The sequence below is a fragment of the Lonchura striata genome, chromosome 2, assembly GCF_050655825.1.
Source record: "Lonchura striata isolate lonStrDom1 chromosome 2, ASM5065582v1, whole genome shotgun sequence".
Classification (NCBI taxonomy): Eukaryota; Metazoa; Chordata; class Aves; order Passeriformes; family Estrildidae; genus Lonchura; species Lonchura striata.
In genome coordinates this window covers 46,095,878-46,116,340 of record NC_140704.1, presented here as the reverse complement: position 1 = coordinate 46,116,340, position 20,463 = coordinate 46,095,878, and the positions used below count along the sequence as shown (strand labels likewise).

Here is a 20,463-nt window from a genome sequence, read left to right as displayed (position 1 = left end):
GTATAAAGCATCATAGCTTGTACAAGATACATTTCAACCCTCTAGGAAAAGCAACTAACAAGGGTTTGGTGACTCTCCAAACCCTAAATTCCTATACATTGGAGACTTTTTTTGTAATGGAGTAATCATTGATGACCACTGGAAAAATAAACAAAAGCTACATACACATACTTCTGAAAGACTCTTTGAGAAGACAAAATAGACTAAATAATCACTAAGTCTTCATTCTTTTGGAGGAAAAACCATGGGGCAGCAAACAAATCTTAGAGACAAATGCATTTACATGAAATGCTGGAACATTTAAATAAGAAATTACATATGTAAATAATAAAGCTGTACATTGGTTCAAAGTAACAAAAATTCATCATGCCAAACTATTTATCAGACTGGGTAATAACATATACTTCATCTCTAAACTTTAGACACAGCATCTCTAAACTGAAATAAAACATCTGATGTGATCTCAGACAATTGACTCACAGGAAACCAGAGAATGGCAGGCAATAGCACTAAGAAGAAGAGTCTGGAGATTGTAGTGGGACGATGAATTAAAATGAGTCAACAATATGTCATCAAAAAGACAAAAGACAGATTGGGTCATTATTAATATACATGAGCTATTAAAAACATATGAGGTAATTATTGTTCTGCCTTTGCACTCACTGACTCTTGGCAGGAGCATTGCAGAAGCCTTAACCCCACATGTAAGACACAAAACATTTTATGCTACCAGTGCACAGTGATGGCACACTTTTGGGTACCATACTTCAACAAGGGAAATTAGACAAAGTGTAATACAGAATTTATCAAAGTTTTGAAAAACAAGTCTTTTGCTTACATATACAACTGCTCCCAAAGTTATGTATTTCTGCAATTTATTTTACTTCACTTAAGTTATAGTTCTTTTTTTAAAAAAATTGCTGATTAGGAGATTTATCTAGGAATTCACAATTGAGGCAAAGTTCTGGCCAACTGAAGGCAATGAGACCCTTTATTTCTGTTAGGCTGTGATCATTAGGCTGTAATCATTACTGTTAAGAAGAGGATGGTAAGAGATTCAGAGAACATTTTCCTTGATTATTTTTTCATTCACTTGTTCAATTTAGAGAAGAGATTCTAACACAATTATTAATAGGAGGAAAAAAAACAAACAAACAAAAAAAAACCAACAACAACAAAAAAAAAAAACCCAACATTAACAGCTTTCCAACTTTCCAAAGCTGAGTGAAAAACCATTTAGGAGTAGTCATCACCGGATCTATTCAATGAAAAAATTTCAAATCCCAAACCTTTCCAAAAATCTGTCCTTATGCAGAAGCAATTTAACAGGAAGGCAACAGTTAAATATTCTGCTTCTTAACAGAACTAGCCAATAAATCAAAGTCTGAATTTATACTGCTCCAGTGTTTAAACATAGTCATAAGAATCATTTAACCTTACAGCATAAAACTCAGCTGATAATTTTTTTTTTTTACTAACACCTAATAAAATTTATTCTTGCAGAATTGTAGAAAAGTTAAATACAGTCTACCCTCCTCACAAAGTTTCCTGTTACAAGGTTGCATGGTTTATGTTGTATTTCATTATTAAAAAAAACTCCTCCATATAGCACCCTCTTTGTTGTAACACTCAAACATACTTTGCCTCTAGGCCAGTGCAATAATAAAAGTAAAATTAATTCAAAGCCATTTGCTGAGAAAAAGATAGGTTTAAGGTATTTTCACACTTTTCTGCTTGTAACATTTTCATGTCAAAGCTGTATTTTCTTTTTTCCTTCCCTTTGCCATTGTTTTATTATCTGCTTTTACTGGTAGAGTATCCATGAATCAACTTCAAATAAATCTGAACTACTCTGGAAGCTGACCTAAGGCATTAAGGTTTCAGATGAAAACATAAATTGCAAAGCCTGTGCTTATTAGGGGGATCCAATACTAAATCACTTACCAACTCATTTGAAGACTTATAGAAAACTGTGGTTAACTCACTTATTACTTAACTATAAGATAATGTAAGTGTGGAATCACACAAAGCAGTAACAGTGCTTTTGCAGTGTAAAATCATCATCTGTAAGTAAATGCTATTAAAAAATAATTCAGCAGCTAAGAAGGCAAAGTTATTAAACTATGATTTCTGCCTGTCACTAAATAAAATCAGTATTCTATTCAAGAGCAACCCAATAGATTGTGTCCCCCACTGGTGAGCTATCAATATGCTGTTTCTTTAGTTCTTCAGAAGATGAAAAAATCTTAAAAATTGAAGAAAAAATTTTTTTTTTTTTTAATAGAAAACTGGAAGTATTCAGCGTGCTTATACACCCACATTAATGTACCACTTACACCCTGAAGAACAACCACAGAACTCCATCCTCACCTGGGAAAGGGCGTCCTCCTACTAGAGCATGTGATCATTCACACACTTCCTAAGCACTTCAGAGAGCAGCTCAGGAAACCTGCAGCTCAGGAAACCTTCCCACTCACCAGGCCTCAAAGCAGAGAATTTTAGTATTCACTCCTTACACACTGTTGTTTATTCATATATGAGCTACTATCCTGCCCAGCATCCAGTCTAATGCACAACTGACCACAGGAAATTTATGTGGTAATCTGTAAAGCTGCCTAAGTTTCAAGTAACAGTGGCTTTGTTTTTACTTTAAAGCCCTTCTCTACTCTTCACATTACTTCAGCAGAAATTTATTGCATATACTTTCCTCAAACATAAGTCATATCTGACTCAAGGCAAACAAGGCAAAGAATGAAGTTGTGGCCTGATCTGTAAACTTTTTCAAAGAAGTAATAAGGGCACTTTTCTTCCACTATAAAAAGCATAATACCATCATTTCTTATAAGCAGGCTCCACATCAGTAAATCTCTTTTTAAGCACAGTCAGGCACAAGAAGTACATTGACTGTTTCTTAAGATGTAGAAGGACTTAAGCTAACAGTATAAAGTGGCTAAGTCCTAACCCATCCAACAGAAGACAGTAAAGTAGGAGTAAGAGTCACTTTCTAGATGACTGTCTTCTTTCTCAGATTTCTCTACAGACAGGAAAACATACCATGTCTAAATACCTTCAATATGGGCATGACAAAGTCAAGTCACATGTATTTATTTATTCTGAATGTTGTAGGTACAAAATTAAGGTAACTTCAGCACAAATTATCTAAACATCATGTTAGGAAAAGATGATAACAATTAATTATTAATTAATATAATTTATTTGCGCTGAGTCAAAAATTAGTTTTGCTTAATGCCCATTTCCTGCAAATATTTTACTGTGCCAATATGTAAATTCATTGTTAAGCTGCTGATAATTATCTCATCTAATCTCTGTGTGATTATGCATCTATAAGGAGTTTTAATATTCTTATATAAAAATAGTCTACTACTACCATGTCATACAACAGTATGGTAAATTGATTAACCAAAATTCTGCACAGGTAGAACAGATCCAATTAATCATTATTTTAATTAAAATAACTAGGCCTACATGATTTTGGTGTCACCATAAATAAACAAAACATGGGAACAATATAAAATCAAGACCAAATTATATCAATCACAAAATTTAACAATACTGTCTCAAAATCCAATCACTACCTATCTACCAAAAAAACCCCTTCTCACTGTTTTTCAATTATCATTGTTTTTACTTTATTAATACTAAATTATATATGGAATATTGCTTAATAAGACTTGACTATTTCTAGATTAATACCAGATTTATGCCTTAGAAACTGAACTGGAGGGACACTGCATGATAAAGAAGACTAAGAAAAGGAATTCTCAACTAAAACACTATATCCAGTTCACTTGCTTCACTCCATTCCTACGTTTTAACAATGGAAAAACATACAACTTATTTATCAGAAGCTTTCAATCAGCAGTGACTTCCAATCACCAAAAACAATTCCATCACTCAGGATTTACCAGCCAAGTACAAAATTTTAAATTATTTATGGAACAAACTTTTAGGAGAGTATGCTGCTATAGGACAAGGGGTAAAGGCTTTCATAAAAAAGAATTAATTTAAATAAGACATAAGGGAGAACTTTTTTAACAAGGAGGGTGATAAAACACTGGAACAGGCTGTGCACTAAGGTGGAGGATGCACCATCCCTGGAAATATTCAGAGTGTAAGACTGCACAAGTCTCAGAACAACCTGGTCTAGTAGATGATGTCACTTCTCATGGCAGGGACCCACCAGGTCATGCTGTTCAGAGGCCTGTCCAACTTCGCCTGTCCTGAAAAATCCCAGGGATGGGACACCTCTCTTCTTTTAGTATAAAACCATTCCCATTTGTCCTTTTGCTATCTGCCCTTGTAAAAAGTCACACTCCCTCCTCACTGTAAGCCCCTTTTAAATACTATAAGGCCACAATCAAGCTCTCCCCCAGAGCCTTTTCTCCAGGCTGAAATATCCCAGCAGTCTCAGATTGTCTTTGGAAAAAGAGATGCTCCATCCCTTTGATTGTTGTGGAGTTTCTCTGAACCTGCTCTAACAGGTCCACGTCTTCCCTGTGATAAGGATTCCAGAACTGCAAGCAGCAGTTCTCATAATGGGGTGGGGGGAGGGGAGGGAGGTCTTACAAGGGAGACAATCACCTCCCTCACCCTGATGGTCATGCTGCTTTTGATGCAGACAAGGACACTTAGTTTTCCAGGCTGTGAGCACAAACTATTGCCTCACATCCAGCTTTTCATCCATGAGAACACCTAAGTTCTTCTCCATAGGGCTGTTCTCAATGAGTTAATCCCCCCATCAGTATTCATTCATCTGGGATTGCCCAGACACATACGCAGAACCTGGCACTTGGACTCATTGAACTTTGTCAGGTTCCCATGGGAACCTTTGTCAGGCCCACTTTTCAAGCTTGTCCAGGTGCCTCTGGATGGCATCCCATCCTTCAGGTGTGTCAATCACACCACACAGCTTGCTGTCATCTGCAAACTTGCTGAGGGTACACTCAATCCTGCTGCCTAGATCATTGACAAAGATATTGAAGAGTACTGGCCCCAAGACAGAGACACCACTTGTCACCAGACTCCACCTGGACATAGAGCCATTGACCAGAACTCTCCTGCTGCATCCATCTAGCCAGTACCTTATCCAGCTAATAGTATATCCAGCAAATCCACATCTCTCCAGTTTGGAGTTAAGGACACCATGTGGGCCTATGTCAAACACCTTAGAGAAACCTAGGTAGATGATATCCATTCACTGTCCTTTGTCAACCATTGCAGTAACTCCATCACAGAAAGCCACCAGATTGGTTAGATATAATTTGCTCTCAGTGAAGCCATACCTTAGCATTGCTTCCAGGATGAACTGCTCCATAATTTTCCCAGGCACAAAGGAGAGGCCCACTAGTCTGTAGTTCCCCAGATCTTCCTCTCTACTCTTATTATAATTAGGAAAGGTGTTTCCATTCTTTCAGTTACCAGGACTTTGCCTGACTGCTATGATTTTTCAAATACAATGAAGAGTGTCTTTGCAACAACATCAGGCAGTTCCCTCAGGACCCTGAGGTGCATATCATCAGGCCCCACAGACTTGTAGCTATTCAGTTTCATCAAGTAGTCCCAAACCTGCTCTTTTCTTACAGCAGGAGTAACCTGGCTCTCCCACAAGATGTTCAGAGACTTGAGAGATGTGGGAAACCTAACTGCCAGTGAAGACTGCGGAAAAAACTCATTGAGTACCTCAGTCTTCTCCATATCTGTTGTTACCAGCTCTCCTTTGTCATTTATTGGCCTCCTTGGTCTTTCTTTTCTGACATTGTATACTTACAGAATAGTTTTTTGTTATTTTTCACATCCCTTACCAAGTCCTGTTCCATCAGTACTTTGACTTTCTTGATCCCATCTCTACACATCTGAATGATATCCCTGTACTCTCCCCAGATCACCTGTCTTCTGTTTCCACTGGCTGCACATTCTTTCTTACTTCTCAGTTTGAGGACTAGATCCTTGTTCATGTTTGCTGGTGTCTGCCCTATCTTGCTTGGTTTCTCACACATTGGGATGGAGAGCTTTCTGCTCTAAGTGACAGGTCTGGTCAGATACTTTGTCCCTAAGGACAGTTTTTCAGGGCATCTCATTCACCAACTCCTTAGACATCTGGAAGTTCACCTTCCAAAGCTCAGGGTCCTGACTTCACTTCTTGCCAAAATCATACTCCTTGAGATCACAAACTCAGCCAGGCAGGGTTGCAACAGCCCAGGCTGCCTCCAAACTTAACCACTCTAATGAGCTCATCATCTTAAACTTATGAGCTTGAGCCAAATACCAGGTCATTGGTATTTGACTCATAAAGACTCGGAACGTACTACAGATGTGAAAACAGAAAATACTTTCCAAGATAGCTTAAATTATCAGCAAACATCACTTCATATAATGACAGCTGAATTCTTAGCAGAGCAGTCTCTGGTGGCATAATTGCAGGAGGCCATAATAGTAAAATCTGACCTTATAAAACTTATGTGATGAATGGGTTTTTATAAAGTAAAATTTTTGTTAAGCTGAGTACTCACCATAAGTAAGGGTGCAACATAAATCTTAAAGATATATGCTTTTTCACCTTCACTTTCTCAATAAAGAAAAAAAAAACAGCTTAAGGTAGAGTACCCTCAAGGTGTTTAAATTTTATATCCGAAGCAAACCATGAAGTTTACAGTATGTTCATTACTTAAGGGCTGTGACATTTTGTGGCTAGGTTAAGAGTTCACTTGGTTGAAAACCAGGGTTCAGCACTACTGACTCATGATTTTATCATGAATCATCCTTTCTAAAATGACCCATATGCTAGAATTGGAGCACTGGATGACGAACTCAACTTATAGCTCTAAGACCATGAGGAACAGTTCAGAAATATGAAAAGGAGACATGCATTCTAAACAACAAAGGCAGTGTCTTAACTTTAAGTTCAACTTGTGAAAGTCTAGGCTAACAATACTGGGTTTTATAAATATAAAATCAATAGGTGATCTTTATATGTCCCTTCTTGACAGTTTCTTGGTTTCATATTAGCACCAGCATTCAGAGAGAGCAAGGAACAAACGTATAGCTAAAGCAGCAAAGAAATGTCAAGATCTGCATTATAATCCTTTGCCACAGATTTTAAAGTCCTAAGTCACAATCAACTCTGCCTACACTGTGCTTGACTTCTACATTTTCATCTTTGTAGATGTTTTCCACTTACTGTTTTTAAACATTTCCATTAGCTTTGTTTAGAATTCTAGCTAAACTTATAAGGAATTTCATGGTTATTTCTCACGCCCTTGAGCCAGTAACAGTTCTGCTGAAAGAATCAATTTCATTTCACCTTTTTGCTAACGTTCTACAACCACCAGAATACATTTTGTTTCGATCAATAAGGCTCTTAGCTATAGAGGTTTTCAGAAAGTGCTATTGTGCTTTCTATACCTCACTAAGTGTTGCAGAAAATACACCTGTAGAATCAGCACAAGAATAAATGCAGCTTTAGAAATGCTGACTGGTAAATGTTGTAAGAGGACCATCTAGTGGTGACAACCACAATTCACACTCTGCTATTTTTAAGAAAAATGTACAGTTAATCTATGCAAGCCACTGATCAACTTCTCAGTCTTTGGGTTTTTTATTCTACAGCTTTAATAGATTCTTTAACTTAGGTTTCAACTTTCTATTATGAGAATAAATGAGTTTGTTGGTTTTTCATCTGTTCCTGTTATGAGAACATCTGTCTCAATTCTTCCACATGTGAAAATTACTCATAGATCAAATCATTAATCTGAAGACACCAGCAAGAATGAAATTTAGAAACAAGGCTACAAAATAGGTTTCTTTACTTCACAATATTCCCCATAGAGAAAACACTAATCTTTTTTCTTAATACAAGAGAAAAAAACTAACACTTGAGAAGTGACAGTTGTACATTTCATGTTTTACATCTCCATCAGATTTCAGCCACAGAGATGTGTTGTTAAATAGACCAAAATATTATACAAGGGTCTAAGCTTGCCATAAACTAGTAGGGACAGAACTACAAAATCTTACATTGAAGAAAGCTGAATGAGAATGCTATACACACCTAGCAATGTTTGTTTCTGTATTTTAAACATGTGAAATAACTCGAGAGAGATTAAAATTCTCAAATCATAGAATAGTTTGGGTTGGAGGGGTTCTTTAAAGGTCATTTAGTCCAAACCTCCCCCACAAAGAGGAGGGACATCTTCTAGATCAGGTTGCTCAGAACCCCATCCAACCCATCCAATCTGACCTTAAGTATTGTACTACCCTCACTGTAAAAAAACTTTCTCCTCATATCGAATCTAAATAATCCCTCTTTTAGGATGAAGCATTTGTCCTCAGCTGTCCCTTAGGCTCCCTTTAAGTATATAAAGACTACATTAAGGTCTCCCTGAATTATTCTTCTCCATGCTGAACAACTCCAACTCTCTCAGCCTGCGTTTGCAGGAGAGGTGCTCCAACTCTCTGACCATCTTCATGGCCCTCCTCTGAACCTGCCCCAACAGTTCCATGTCTTTCCTGTGATGAGGATTCCAGAACTGCAAGCAGCAGTTCTCACAAGAGGGGGTGGGGGTCTCACAAGAGAGACAATCACCTCCCTCACCCTGATGGTCATGCTGCTTTTGATGCAGACAAGGACACTTAGTTTTCCAGGCTGTGAGCACAAACTATTGCCTCACATCCAGCTTTTCATCCATGAGAACACCCAAGTTCTTCTCCATAGGGCTGTTCTCAATGAGTTAATCTCCCCATCAGTATTCATTCATCTGGGATTGCCCAGACATATATGCAGCCCTTGGACTTGTTAAACGTCAGGTTCCCATGGGCCCACTTTTCAAGCTTGTCCAGGTGCCTCTGGATGGCATCCCATCCTTCAGGTGTGTCAATCACACCACACAGCTTGCTGTCATCTGCAAACTTGCTGAGGGTGCACTCAATCCTGCTGCCTAGATCATTGATGAAGACATTAAAGAGCACTGGTCCTACTACAGATGCCTAAGGAGCACTACTTGTCATTCTAGACTTCTATAGGATGAAGGGTCTGGAGAGGAAGCCTTATTAGGAGCAACTGAGGTCACTTGATTTGTTCAGCCTAGAGAAGAGGAAACTGAGAGCAGATATCATTGTGGTCTTCAATATCCTCCTGACGGGAAGCAGAGGAGCAAGTACTCTTGTGACCAGTGACAGGACTTAAGGAAATGACAAGAAGGTGAGTCAGGTGAGGTTTAGGTTGGTTATCAGGAAAAAGTTTTTCACACAGAGGGTGGTTGAGCAGGCTCCCCAGGGAAGTGGTCACACCACCAAGGTTTGTCTGAGTTCAAGAAGCACATGGTGTGATTCTTGGGGTGTCCTGCACAGTGTCATGAGTTGACTGGATGATCCTGATGGGTCCCTTCAAACTCGTGATTTTCTGTGATTCTATGATTCTTTAGATGCAACCATACAACTAATTCATCATCTAGTGAACAGCCCACCCATCAAAACCATCTCTCCCCAACTTAAAGAGATGGATGTTGTGGGAGAGTGTGTAAATGGCCTTACACAAGTCCAGATAGATGACATTCATAATCCTTACCTTATCCACTGATGTAGTCACTCCATGGCTCTCTACCACTAGGCCACTAGTTGATCTGCCAGGACTTGACCTTAGTGAAGCCATGCTGACTGCCTAGAGTCACATCCCTGTTCTCTATGTGCCTTAGCACAGCTTCTAGAAAGTTCTGTTCCATACATTTCCAACCACAGAGGCGAGGCTGACAGGTCACTACTTCCTGGGGAGGGGTCCTTTCCAGCCCTTTTAAAATGCATTCAGTGTTTGTCTTTTTCCAGTAACCCTGGATTTCACCTGCTGCCACGACTTTTCCAGAACCATAGAGCATAGATTGGAAACTACATCACACAATTCTGTCAGGACTCTGGGATTTCTCTCAGTCAGGTCGCATAGACTTAAGTTCCTCAGGTAGTCACAAAACCAATCTTTCCTTCCAGTGGGAGAGACTTTGTTGCACCACTACCCCACAGAAGACAGAGGCAAAAAAGTTAATGAGCTCCTTAGCCTTCCACTCATCCACTTTTACCAGTTTGCCAGTGTTGCATTCTTTGACCTTCCTTTGGCTAATGTACCTGTAGAAACCCTTCTTGTTGTTCTTTACACCCCTCACCAAGTTCATCTCCACCTGTACCTCGGCTTTTCTGACCTCATCCCTACCCAACCAGACAGCATCCCTATAGTCTTCCCAGGTCACCTCTCCCTATCTCCACTGGCTATGCATCATTTCCTTCTTGCCCTTTAGCTTGAACAGCAGGTCTCAACTCAGGCATCAGTCCATCTCTTGCCTTCCTTTCTCAATTTCTCACACCTGGGAATCTTGAGCTCTTGCACTCTATGGAAGGCATCCTCAAAGATATGCATTTTCTGACACCTTGTCCCTGAGGGCAGTTTCACAGGGGTTGGTCTAACTCCTTGAAGAGTGGGCATTTTGCTTGCCTGAAGTTCATGGTCCTGACTTTACTTTTCACCTGTTCCAAACACCTCAGGACTGCAAACTCAATCTTTTTTTTTTTTCTTTTTTTAGTGTTAAATGCTATGGCTGAGTAGAATGCACTCCTTGACCACTGAAGGTCTAGGATTAAGAGCTCCATAAAAAGAAAAAAAGCATTACCTTCAGCAAGAGAAATCTGAGCAAGACTGAGCAATTTCATAGATCAAGTTATCTGTGTCACCTCCTACAGCATTCTTTGCTTACTCAGATGAAAAATCATGTTTCTGGGGGACTGACATTCACCCTCCTCCCCAACACTCCCACGGCATGCTTTCCTCCTTCTGTTCAACTGACATTCTCCTGCATCTGCTTCAGTAGCTCTGTGAACATGACCTGTGAAGGGCCTCCTTCACTCTCACATTGTTTCAAACTTAATGCTTGAGTATAACAGTAAGACACATATTAGTCACAGTAGTAACAGACAGCAAGAAATTCAAAACCTCTCCCTGTATTTTCTTATTTTACTTCCAGACTGTGGTGCAGAAGGCAGTCTGTTAGCAAAGCAAGCTCATTGCTGCAGGCTGACAGCATCACCATGAATTAACCTCTACTGAAGGCAAGAGACACTGTTAGCAGATGCCTGAAAAGAATTCCAGAGAAGCCTGTGGAAGGCTGATGGGAAAAAAAAATGTTTCTTTACTATCCCCTATACATTTGTTACTGCAACTTCAGTGTAGAATGTCAGAGAACATAATTCCCTCTTCTCAGATTTAGGAACCTCTGTATGGTCTTTCTGCTTTTAACATGACTATGCCCATTCTATATACACTCACTCCTCAAGATACTGATAGCCCTTATACCTTCTCACCCACATGAGCTGACCATTTTCCCCAAGGTAGCTGTAAGAAATTAGTAGGTGAAAATCTCTTCAATCAGTAAGGATTTTGGTCAGCTGAATTTAAGCCCAGGGACAAGCCTGAGTTTGAGTTAAGGCCTTGTAGCATTATTACTGGAAGGTTATTACAGACACAGAACTGTCTACATACATTTGTCATATTGATGCAGGAGACTTTTTGCCTCAGAAAGTGACTTATCACTCTGCCACCAGTTTAGTGACAGTATTGTTGTTGATGACTGCCACCTCCCCAAATATTTTTGGGCTATCTTTACTTCTGAAGAAAAGCAGATGTTATGCAAAGCAAATCTAAATACTTCCAAATCAAAACACAAAAACAAGTCCACAAGTTCAAAAAATACTGATATCTATTAAACTCATTCAAATCTACCAATACACCATAAATATTATTGTCCACTGTTCTCTTTTCCCAATCTAAGTTTAAGTAGTTTTTTAGAAGTCTGCATTACATCTCTTTTAAGACACTTGATATCTTAGGATCAGCAAAAGAAGATGTGAACTTTTTAACTTGGCCAGGATAAGCAAGCACTGAAAAGTAAAATAGAATTAAAGCACAGAATAAAATAATTCTTTTTAGATGTTGAAGAGTCTTACTGTACAAGGAAAGAGCCAGGAATTTTGTCACATTAAGTTTGTAAACTCATATCCAGTTCAAAATGTGAGATGAAAACTACTCTGTATTTCACATTCTTCACTCATTTCAGCTTGAGTTATTTTCAATATGCATCAGATAAAAACTATCATCATGAATAGAAAGATGTTTTCCTCTAGACAACAGCGCCATGCTGCCTTTCAAAATTCAGTTAAACAACCAATGATAAAGAATATACAAGGAGCTTACCTTTTACACCACCAAATGGGCCATAAGTCATATTACAAGCAGTTCTCTGAAGATTGTGCTCATACATCAGTTTAATCTGATACTGGTTCCCATGCTCCACATTCCCCTGAGTTCCTACAAAAAAACAAAGGGTAAATATTTATTAATTTGATACACACACTGTAGAAGAAGTAAAGGGGTACCAGTGTAAACAATCTGAAAAAAATATAACTTAATTTCTAGTGACTTTTGAGATACACAGGCTCACACTTGCTTTCTGAAAAAAAAAAAAATCACCAAGCTAAAAACTTCCTAAAAGTCACAGCCAGGAATAAAGTCTCATTATACTATACATGGTATAAGGACCTCACCAAAGGCTGAGTTTGTACTATTTAAATGTATTTTTCATGTTGGGCAAACCTCTAAGATCAGAAAAAAAGCTTTGATTCCCCCTGCTCAAAGGGGCATTCTTATAATTCGCTAGCTATTTGGTAAATACACTATATCCAACAACCAGCTTCAGCTGCAATAGTCTGTGTCTCAAATTAAGCTGTAGCTGGTCATTAGCTCCAATTTGACAAAGCTGTGTTTGGGGCACACTCATCACTTCCCTTTACTTTGCCTGAAATTGAATGGAGTGATTAGCAATGCAAAAATAAAAGACAAACATAAAGTAACAAAAATAATTTTGTGATATATGTCACATTCTTTGAAAAGATCTGCATGAATTTTAACTCCCTGACTCCTTCAAGCAACTAACAGAAAATAAAAGTCTTTCTAAAGAAACTAAAGTTCCTCTTTAAAGAATCAAGCTTTTCCTGAACCCAGTGAAGAAAGTAAAGTTCATTACATAAAGTAATACTTAAGGACTAATTAGCAAACAAAAAAAGTAAACAAAATCCTCTGAGAATAGTCACATCAGTTGGGAAAAAGGTGTTTTGCATTAAATCCTACTACAGCTGTAATTATACAAATATTATTCAAACAACAACTTAAGCAACATTCTATGAAAGATCTGTGGCTTATGCTAACCTTTTAGGCAATTTCTCCAAACAAATCAAACATCGTTTTAAACAATCACCCCTAAAGCAGACCCACATTAGGGAAAAGACTGGCATAGACATGAGGGGAAAAAACCCTGCTGAGTAGTAACTACATAGGCAGCAACACTTCAGGATAAACAGAAAGTAATCAGTCTGTGTATATTGACTGCAATACAATGTGAAGGCCATACTTTAGTCAGCCCTGAAGGATGCTTTCATTTTTCAAAAGAAGCCACATAGTGATTTTTATTATCAATAACAGATGTGGTAACATGTATAAACTAAGTAAAGATTCCACTTTATGAAAGTGTAATTTGCCATAAAAGCATAAAGAAGTAATAACAATTATTTCTCAAAGGAGCTAGTTTGAGAGTACCCACTCAGATGACAGAAATCACCATTAAAGCATGAATGCTTGCAGATTAGTATGAAAAGTCTATTAAAAGATAGCAAAATTTTATCTATATTATTACTTAACTGCTTAAGCCATGTAGACCAAGCAGCAAATTATAACTGCTAAAGACTTCTAGACTTACTGTCATATGCTCTTAATGCAAATTTTAAAATGGATTGTTTTAATAAAAATTGTACTGGTAGGCTACAACTCTAAGGCATAAACACTACTACAGCAAAGATAAAGCACAAAAACTGCAGCACATCTCTAAGAATCCCTCCTCAGCAAAGACCACTTTCACAGGTGTCTCCAGATAGGCAAAGAGAGCACATTTTTGTAACCCGACTACAAGGCTGTAAATAGGAAACAAGCTGCTCATACAAGAAAACATGCTCTTGTAATGAAACAAATCACAGAGTGTGTCCCTGCATGGAGAAAATTAACAACACCATGCTGTCTATTGAATTTTGAAGATGGGTGATCCAATCCATTAATAGATCTCTTAAACCTGTGCTTTGCTCTGAGCATATACAAGGAAAAAAAATCAAAGCACAGAGTATGTATTTCATGACTGGATTCTTCACATACAGAGAGAATACATCATATAGAATTTCCAGCCAAAGGCTACAGAAGAAAGAGGATTTAAGACAAAACACAGTGGTTTCACCTTCTTACCAGTATTAACCTCCTGTCTTCTCATGGGCTACCTTACCAATATTCTGGCTTTCTAAAAATTATCTGGACCTCTGACTTCAGAAAGAATCATTATTGCTTATTTTTAAAGAGATAAGTAGGTTGGCATTATACAACCATTTGTTCATTAGCACATTGAACAATAACACCAATTCATAAAACCATAATGAGAACTAGTTGCTCACAATCACTGCTAACCACAGACCATCAGACATACCACAGCATCTCAGGCATGGAGCAGATCAGCAACCCTGTGCTAAACCTAATTACTAATAGCTCTTCTTCATATGTGGGCTTGAGCGAAAAAACATGACTGCAAATCTTCAGTGATGATGAGCAAACACTGTATATACCAAGTTTAATATTAACCTAATCCAAATTTTAGAATACACTGGAAAGCTTGGATCTGTAAACTAACCTGAAACAGCATACACACAGAGTTTTCGGCAATGCAACACTGCCAGATGAAGTCCTTCAGTACCACTGTAAAGAAGAGTATAAAAAACATTATTTTCAGATAAATTCAAATAGAATTCATACAGTATAAAAATTCAGGAAACATGTTGAAATTGCTCTCATGTGTAGGCCAAATGCAAGGTTTGGGTGTTAGATGCTCACGTGAAAACTCAGAAGTACTGATCTTCCTAAATTCATCCTCAAGTGTTTGGAATTAATTTCAAAATCAAAATTAATCCTTTAAGGAGCTTAAATTATGAAGCGCAACCCAAGTATTTTCCCAGTTTAGTTTGAAAGTCATTTGAAATAAGGTGCTGTTAATCCTTCATGGAGGATGATAGATCATCCCTCCAAACAAGCATTATTCAGCAATATCAGACACTACTATTTTTTAAATCCACTTTTGTACTAGCTACCTGGAACCTTCAAACCCTCACATTACTCTTCCTCCAAACACAAATAGTATTTCTAGCAAAGTACTTGTGCTGTTAATACAGAAAATGTTTTAGCTCATTGCACAGAGTAAGATATTATCATTCCTGCAAAGGGTCACTCCATCAGTACTTGACTCTTTGATCTCAAAGCAGGAATCTTCTCCATGGTTAATACAGGTTTTGCTTTCCTTTTTAAAATAAGGTTCGTGCTACAGTATTAGAAGTTCATTTCAAAATTAAAACGAATCCTTCAATAATTAATTTCTAAAATAAAGTTCTCTTAAGCAGATTCTCTTATGGCAAATTAACTGTAAGGTATTTTCCTTAGAGTCACAGTATCTCTCCTCTACCTGGGGCCACATGTTTCCACTAAATTCATTGGAACTAAGGATCTTCTATCCTCTATCAAACAGGAAATAATTTACCAGTATTACATCCTAGACCATAACAAGTCAGTCAAGTATTCTTAACACCTTAAAAGATAACTTTAAATGTTAAGTTTTTCCTGTTCTACATACTTCTAAAAATTGTATAACTATTTGGAAAATTATCCTCTATATATACTTTAAGTAAAAATTCTCTTATATGAAGATGATTCAAGAAGCAGATCAAATGCATATTATAGGATTCATAGATGTGATTAATAGCTGTTCATCTAGAAAGTGAAAACTCACCCTCCAAAGCAAAGGAAGAAAATCACATCTAAGATTTAAATAAACAACACCACAGTATGCCATTTACTTACGAAACAAACTTCCCCACTTCCACCTGCAATATTGGTTCTCGCAACTGCACTTCCAAGAGCAAGTCTTCAGGTTGTACTTCATCTCCAGGTTTCACAGGATGTGGATTAAAGATTCGGAGATATCCCTTATAACTACCCACAATAACTTTATCTAAAAAACAAACAAACAAACAAAAACAACACATAGGATACTACACAGTACAATAGCATGCACACATGGAATTCAATTTACTGCAGAGTGCTTCAAATAATGCCCTAAAAGGATAGAATACTGACATGATTCAGTTAATGTTCATTATGCTCCGTCTTCTAGTTTAACTTTAATGATTACAATTTTTGCAGATATGTGAATATCTGTCAGCATCAGTGATGGCAGCAATAGGGTTAAGTGTTTATGGGTAAGAATCAGGGAAAAGGCCAATGAGGCAGATGTCATGGTTGGAGTCTGACCACCCAATAAGAACAAAGAGGCAATGAAATATTCTACAAGCAGCTTGAAGAAGTCTCACAATCACCAGCCCTTGCTCTCATGGAGTATTTCAAGTTACCAGATGTCTGCTGAAAATATAACACAGCAGAAAGAAACGGTCTAGGAGACTTCTGGAGTGTATGAAAGATAATTGCCTTACACAACTGGTGAAGGAGCCAGCTAGGGAAGGTGCCCCACTGGATTTGCTGTTTGTGAACAGAGAAGGATTTGTAGGTGATATGAAGGTTGGAGGCTGTAGTAGGCACAGTGATCACAAAATTTTATTTTCAATTCTTAGAGAAGGAAGGAGGGGAAACAGCAGACCTGCTCTCATGGACTTGCTGAGGCCAGATTTTCACCCATTTAGGAAACTGGTTGACAGAGTCCTTTGAAAGGCAGTTCTGAAGAGCAAAGGGGCCCCGGAAGGTTGGACATTGGTAACAAAGGAAGTCTTAAAAGGTACAGGATCAGGCCATCTTGTGTGCCAAAAGACAAGTTTGCAGGGAAGAACACCATCCTGGCTGCACAGAGCTTTGGCTGGAATTCAGGAAAAAGAGGAGATGTGACCTTTGGAAGAAGGGGCAGCTGAATCAGGGGGGCTGAATCTGCTGAATTGTAAGGTTATGCAGGAAGAAAATTACAAGGGCCAAAATCCAACTAGAACTTAATCTAGCTACTGCCACAAAAGTCTAAAAACTTTCTATCAATATATATCAGCAACAAAAGGATGGCCAAGGAGAATCTCTATTTTTTTTACTGAATATGGCTGGAAACATAGTGACAAAGGATGAGGAAAAGGCTGAGGTACTTAGTACTGCCTTTGCCTCAGTCTTCAACAGAGCAACAGTAGTTCTCTGGGTATGCAGCCCCTGAGCTGGAAAACAGAAACAGGGAGCAGAAAAAGGCCCCCTTAATGCAAGGGGATATGGTCAGCATTCTGCTACATCACTCAGACACAAACACAAGTCTATGGAGCCAGATGGGATCCACCCAGGAACACTGAAAGTAGAAGTGCTCACCAAGCCACTCTCCATCATTTATTATCAGTCCTGACTGACCAAGGAGCTTCCAGTTGACTGGAAGTTAGCAAATGTGATCCCTATCTACACAAATGGCCAGAAGGAGGATCCAGGGAACTACAGCCTGACCTCGATACCAGGGAAAGTCATGGAGCATATCATCTTTAGTGCCATCATGAAGCTTGCATGGGACAACCAGGGGATCAAACATAGCAAGAGGGGTTCTGAAATGCAGATTCTGTTCTACCAAGCTGATCTTCTTCTATCACAAGGTGACCATCTTAATGGAAAAGGGACAGATCATGGATGTTGTTTACCTCAACTTCAGTAAACCTTTGACAGGATTTCCCACAGCATTCTCCTGGAGAAACTGCATAGTCATGGCTTTGGTGTATTGCTTGCTGGGTACAAAAGTGGCTGGGTGGCTGAGCCCAGAGCGGTGGTGAATTGAGTCACATCCACCTGGTGACCGGTCACAAGTGACATTCCCCAGGCTCAGTACTGGAGCCAGTCCTGTTTACTATCTTTATCAACAACCTGGATGAGGGGATCAAGTGCACCCTCAGTAAGTTTGCTGATGACACCAAGTTGGGTGGGAGGGTTATCTGCTGGAGGGTCAGATAGCTCTCTGGACAGGCTGGAACAATGGGTTGAAGCAAATCGTATGAGGTTCAACAAGGCCAAGTGCCAGGTCATTCACTTCAGTCACAACAACCCCAATGCAGCACAACAGGCTTGGGGAAAAGTGACTGGAAAGCTCCCCAACAGAAAAGTACCTAGAGTGATGGTTGACAACAGCTGGAACATGAACCAGCATGTAGTTCATTTTGGTTCATGGCCAAGAAGGCCAATGGCATCCTGGCTTGTATCAGAAAGTGTGTGGCCAGAGAAGTATTGCCCCCCTGTATTCAGCACTGGTGAGGTTGCATCTCAAATACAGTATTCAGTTTTTAGGTCCCTCACTACAAGAAAGTCATGATGGTGGTGGAGCATGGCCAGAGAAGGGCAACAAAGCCAGTGAAGGGCTTAGTGGTGCACCAGGGGCTGTAAAGCCTAGATGGGATATTAGGAAAAATTTTACCAAATGGGTTTTGAAGCACTGGAAGAGACTGCCAGGGGAAGTGGTTAAAAATATCTACCATTGAGGGACTTGAGACAATTTACTAGTGAACACAAGCAAGAATTAATATATCTAGCAGCATACAAATATAAAAAGATAGAGAGTACCAAATTTGTCTTTTTAAGCCCACAAGGACACATTAAAGATAGCAGATCTAAAACTAACTGGCCAACTAGCCTGGCTATCAAGATTTCACCATGCATTGGTCAAAGCAAACCTATAGCTGTGTGGCATAAAAACCAGCAATTTTAAGTCTGAATTTACCTTGTCCACTGCCACTATTATCAACATCAGCAACACACAGACAGCCTTGGTCAAATTCTTCCTTTTCTCCAAGGATGGTGGACCACCAGTCTCTAGCTTTAAACAAGGACATTCTTCTTTACTGCAAAGGAAACAAACCATTGTTAAAGTTTATACTAATACATGCAATTGTTTACACAAAAAAACTTTCTTTGTTAGAAACAGGTTTCCTTAAGTATATTACACCTCTCAGTTTCACATTGCACTAGTATGAGGTAAATAAATGTTAATTTCAGGTGTCTGGAGTTTCTGGTTATACAGTTCAGAAAACAACCTCAGGAATCTTACAGTCATTCGTTGAATTAGATGTGATAGACACTGCTAGTTATATGAAGAAAATGCAACAAAATAACAGACTTTTAAAAAATGCTAAATGCCTTATGCCTTCTGTTACAAGCACTAAGTAAAAAAAAAGTTTTCCAAGCTGCAGAACTGAGTTCTCTTCTCTTACCAAGAAGGATCAGCAAAAAGCAAAAAAAAAAAAAAAAGCAAAAAAAAAAAAAAAACAAACCAAACCAAAAAAAAAATTCTGATGCAAGTCTTCTGCAAGAGAAATTATTTTTAGACAAGTAAATAGGGACGCTAACAGACAACATCCAAACTTCCACCACATAATCTCCTTGAAGATGCTCCAGTGACACGACTAAAGAACTCGGTCATACAGGGCACAAATCAGCTTTTCTGCTCCCTACCTGATGTTATTTTAAGAAGGGGGGAGGGAAGGAGCGAGGAGACTAATCCCTTTGCGGGCAGCTTGACAATAATATTATCCTAGTTCAAAACTCACAGCCGGACGCGCTCGATGCCACAGCCCGCACAGGAGGCGAGGGGCTGCCATGCACCGGCAGCTCCAGCGGGAAGGACGGCAAAAGACGGGATTCGGAACAAACGCAGCCTGCAAGCCCGCGCCTCTCCTCTTCCAAGGAAGCCAAGTCCGACAAACAAAAACACGTATTTTCTTTCCACCTTTTTCCCGTCGCTATGCCCGCTAGGCAACCTGCTGCCGCCGAGTGCGGGCTGGCACAGCGCAGCCCTCCACACACACCCTCTCACTCCCTCCTGCCCGCCCTCACAGAGTCCCTGAGCAGCACACACAGCATCTACACCGAGCCTGGGACACGGACATACGGACACGGACACACGGACACACATCCCAGTGGAGCGGGAGAAGGGAGACGGAGCCCGGCGGGGGCTTACTTGGGCGGGAGACGACAGCTCCCTGGCACAGTGCAGTCTGAGCCGCCCCGGGGCGGCAGCCCCGCTTCCTCACAGGAGCTCCTGGCTGAGTCGCGGCCCGAGGCACAGAGGCACAGAGCAGCGGGACTACAGGCGCACTCCCACCGCCGCCGCCATCTCCAGCATCCTCCTCTCCCCGCCGCCGGCACCAACCGCTCACCGCCCCACGCCCCGCCCAGGGGAGAGCTTGGGAAATGTAGTTTGGGAAACGGCGCCATGGGCCGTTGGGCTCTCTCACTTCGTCCTGTATTTGGGGGGAAGAGCAAAGAAAAGAAAATTTTCTTTTGTATTTTCTGAGAGGAGAAAAAAATAAAAGCAACCACCC

General features: G+C 39.5%; 1 protein-coding gene across 7 annotated transcripts in view; it reads right to left on the bottom strand.

Moving 5' to 3' along the window:
• BBS9 (Bardet-Biedl syndrome 9) overlaps nucleotides 1-20,119 on the bottom strand; it is a 291,335-nt gene extending 271,216 nt beyond the window's left edge. For all 7 annotated transcript variants that reach the window (XM_085573314.1, XM_085573315.1, XM_021553255.4 and 4 more), the window contains exons 1-5: nucleotides 20,100-20,119; nucleotides 18,864-18,984; nucleotides 15,992-16,142; nucleotides 14,775-14,839; nucleotides 12,248-12,361 (exon numbers count right to left, since the gene is read on the bottom strand). In XM_085573314.1, coding sequence (XP_085429440.1) covers nucleotides 12,248-12,361; nucleotides 14,775-14,839; nucleotides 15,992-16,142; nucleotides 18,864-18,975 — 442 coding nt within the window. In that variant the 5' untranslated portion in view covers nucleotides 18,976-18,984; nucleotides 20,100-20,119. The remainder of the gene's footprint in view (nucleotides 1-12,247; nucleotides 12,362-14,774; nucleotides 14,840-15,991; nucleotides 16,143-18,863; nucleotides 18,985-20,099) is intronic.
• Nucleotides 20,120-20,463: the final 344 nt, after the last annotated feature.